Source organism: Mustela putorius, unplaced genomic scaffold, assembly GCF_011764305.1.
Source record: "Mustela putorius furo isolate JIRA1106 unplaced genomic scaffold, ASM1176430v1.1 tig00003988_pilon_pilon_pilon, whole genome shotgun sequence".
In the NCBI taxonomy this organism is placed as follows: domain Eukaryota; kingdom Metazoa; phylum Chordata; class Mammalia; order Carnivora; family Mustelidae; genus Mustela; species Mustela putorius.
This window is the reverse complement of record NW_025422127.1, coordinates 104,446-107,690: the sequence shown is the minus strand read 5'-3', so window position 1 is coordinate 107,690 and position 3,245 is coordinate 104,446. Positions and strand designations below refer to the sequence as shown.

Here is a 3,245-nt window from a genome sequence, read left to right as displayed (position 1 = left end):
TCCAATGAAGACATACAAATGGCTATCAGACACATGAAAAAAATGTTCATCATCACTAGCCCTCAGGGAGATTCAAATTAAAACCACGTTGAGATATCACCTTACACCAGTTAGAACGGCCAAAATTAACAAGACAGGAAAAAAAAATGTGTTGGAGAGGATGTGGAGAAAGGGGAACCCTCTTCCACTGTTGGTGGGAATGCAAGTTGGTGCAGCTTCTTTGGAGAACAGTGTGGAGATTCCTCAAGAAATTAAAAATAGAACTTCCCTATGACCCTGAAATTGCACTACTGGGTATTTACCCAAAAGATACAGATGTAGTGAAAAGAAGGACCATCTATACCCCAATGTTCATAGCAGCAATGGCCACAGTCGCCAAACTGTGGAAAGAACCAAGATGCCCTTCAACGGACAAATGGATAAGGAAGATGAGGTCCATATACACTATGGAGTATTATGCCTCCATCAGAAAGGATGAATACTCAACTTTTGTAGCAACGGACGGGAGTGGAAGAGATTATGCCAAGTGAAATAAGTCAAGCAGAGAGAGTCAATTATCATATGGTGTCACTTATTTGTGGAGCATAACAAATATCATGGAGAACAAGGGGTGTTAGAGAGGAGAAGAGGGTTGGGGTAAATTGGAGGGGGAGGTGAACCATGAGAGACAATGGACTCTGAAAAACAATCTGAGGGTTTTGAAGGGGCAGGGGGTGGGAGGTTGGGGTACCAGGTGGTGAGTATTATAGAGGGCACAGATTGCATGGAGCACTGGGTGTGGTGCAAAAATAATGAATACTGTTATGCTGAAAATAAAAAATAAATAACAAAAAAATGAAAAAAAATAAAATTAGGCAGCAGATTAACATTAAAGCAGACAGAATTGTAGTAATTCAATATCAAAAACAAATTCAAATAGGACAGAAGAATATTGTCACTTTCACTCCTTTTGATGTGAGCAACATGCATTGTGAAGCATTAGTTTTGAACTATGAAGACCCTTCTAAGTACCAAGTTCAGAGAGGCTTAGGATAGACTTTAATATAACTTATCACATAATAAACTGATATTTACAAATATAATAATATATGTTTTATGAAATTGTATCTTATAGTGGTACCATTAACATTAAAATTAATTTATATCATACAGTAGTGTTATAAAATACATTGATTCTTTTGCCTAATGTCCTTGCTTAATTTCTATTTTTCTATTAATATATTTAAATATTATGTACTATAGTGAATATATGTTTTATAAACAAATGTACATATACTGTGAAATTGGTTTTGTTTATGTTTTTTTTTTTTTACTGGTACAGTATATATGATAAAGAATAATAATAATAAGCAAAATAAATTTACAAATTAATTATCTGAAATGATTGCCATCATCTCGATTTACAGAAACAGAAAAATTCTATATTATTTAAGGATATAGTAGTTAGTGATTCAGTATCTCTAAGAGTTATAGATCAATTACTATTTTTTATTTTGCCTTGAGTCAGTGACAATTTGAGGGTTTCTAGAAATATGTGTTTTTAGCTAAGTTTTACAAATTTAGGTGGTACATTAACTCTATATAGAATATGTGTAAAATTGAATCTCTGAATGCCAGAACAGTGGAAAAAAACATGGAAAAATTAAAGTCTAATTTTGTCTTCCTCTTAGAGAACTTTTAGAAGAAATAGATAAAAGTGCCAAATAAAAAGGCACATTATTTTGGCCTAAATAAGGGACAGATAAAGAAAGAGAATTAGGCTTTGGAGATTAGTCAGGCCACCATGAATTTTATAGCAAGAAAAATAGTTGCTATTATTTCAAATATAAACATTGAAGAGTTCTATGAAGCACTTTATCATTCTTGCTTTATTTTACTCATAACCTCAGGAAAATCACTAAAATGATTCACTTCACTGAGAAAATCTCAATCTTTTTGATCATGTGCTTAAAAGCATCTTGCACTTGTTTGTTTCTCAGTGTATAAATGAAGGGATTCAACATAGGGGTAACAGAGGTACTGAGAAGGGCTATCCCTTTATTTAAAGATACTCTGTCCTTTGCAGAGGGTTTCACATACATGAAAATGCAGCTGCCATATGAAATGGACACAACTACCATGTGAGAAGAACATGTAGAAAAGGCTTTCTTCCTCTGTTGAGAAGAAGGTATCTTCAGTATAGTCCTGATGATGTTTGCGTAGGAGAGAATCACTAATATCAGTGTAACCAGGAGGGTCAAAATGGCTGAGAGAAATGCCATTAAATCTATTACATCTGTGTCTGTGCAAGAGAGCTGTAATATAGGAGAAAAATCACAGAAGAAATGATCTATAGCATTGTCTGCACAGAAATCTAGCTGGAGACCCACAAGGAGTGGTGGAACAATTACTATAAAACCAGCCAACCATGAAGCAAAGACCAACAAGTTGCAGACTCTGTCACTCATGATGGTGGTGTAATGCAGGGGTTTGCAGATGGCCACATAGCGGTCATAAGACATGGCAGCTAGAAGAAAAAATTCAATTGCACCCAAGACAATAGTAAAAAACAGCTGTGTTGCACAACTATTGTAAGAAATAGACTTATCACCTGTTGCCATACTGGCAAGAAATCTGGGGATGCAGACAGTTGTGAATGAGATTTCTAAAAATGAGAAACTTCGGAGGAAGAAATACATGGGTGTCTTTAGATGAGAGTCCAGTAGGGTGAGGGTGATTATGGTTAGATTCCCACTGACACTCAACATGTAGGTGAAAAGAAGGAGAAGAAAAATGATCACTTGTAATTGTGGATTATCAGTCAGTCCAAGAAGAATAAAAGTTGTTACTGTGCTGTGGTTTTTCATTGCTAACTTCAAAAAAAAATTAAAAAAATAAGAAAAAATGAGAAATAAAGGTTATAATCTTACATGAGATACCTATTTGCTTGAGATTGTCCATACATGTGTTGTTCCCATCACCCAACCTCCTTCAGTGTTACACTAGTCAGCAGTAACAGCCTCTAAAACCTTGCTCATATAATTTGTACTCAAAATTTCACTGAGTGCAACTCTAGTATTTCATTTCTGAAGTGTCATAAATTCAGGCATTCCAAAAGGATAATATATGGTATATGAAAGTCATATAAAAAAGAAACAAAGAAAAATCCAGAAAAAATTGTCATAATATTTTAATTTGTGTCATCTGTAGTTGCAAATTTTTTCCAATCTATTTAGTTCAGATTAAGTTATTTTACACGATCAGGT

At 34.4% G+C, this 3,245-nt stretch overlaps 1 protein-coding gene across 1 annotated transcript; it reads right to left on the bottom strand.

Moving 5' to 3' along the window:
• Positions 1–1,907: 1,907 nt before the first annotated feature.
• Positions 1,908–2,846, bottom strand: LOC101680891 (olfactory receptor 6C74). The gene has a single exon (XM_004781545.1). It carries the CDS (start codon positions 2,844–2,846, stop codon positions 1,908–1,910), a length of 939 nt encoding a protein of 312 aa, XP_004781602.1.
• Between the last annotated feature and the right edge of the window lie 399 nt (positions 2,847–3,245).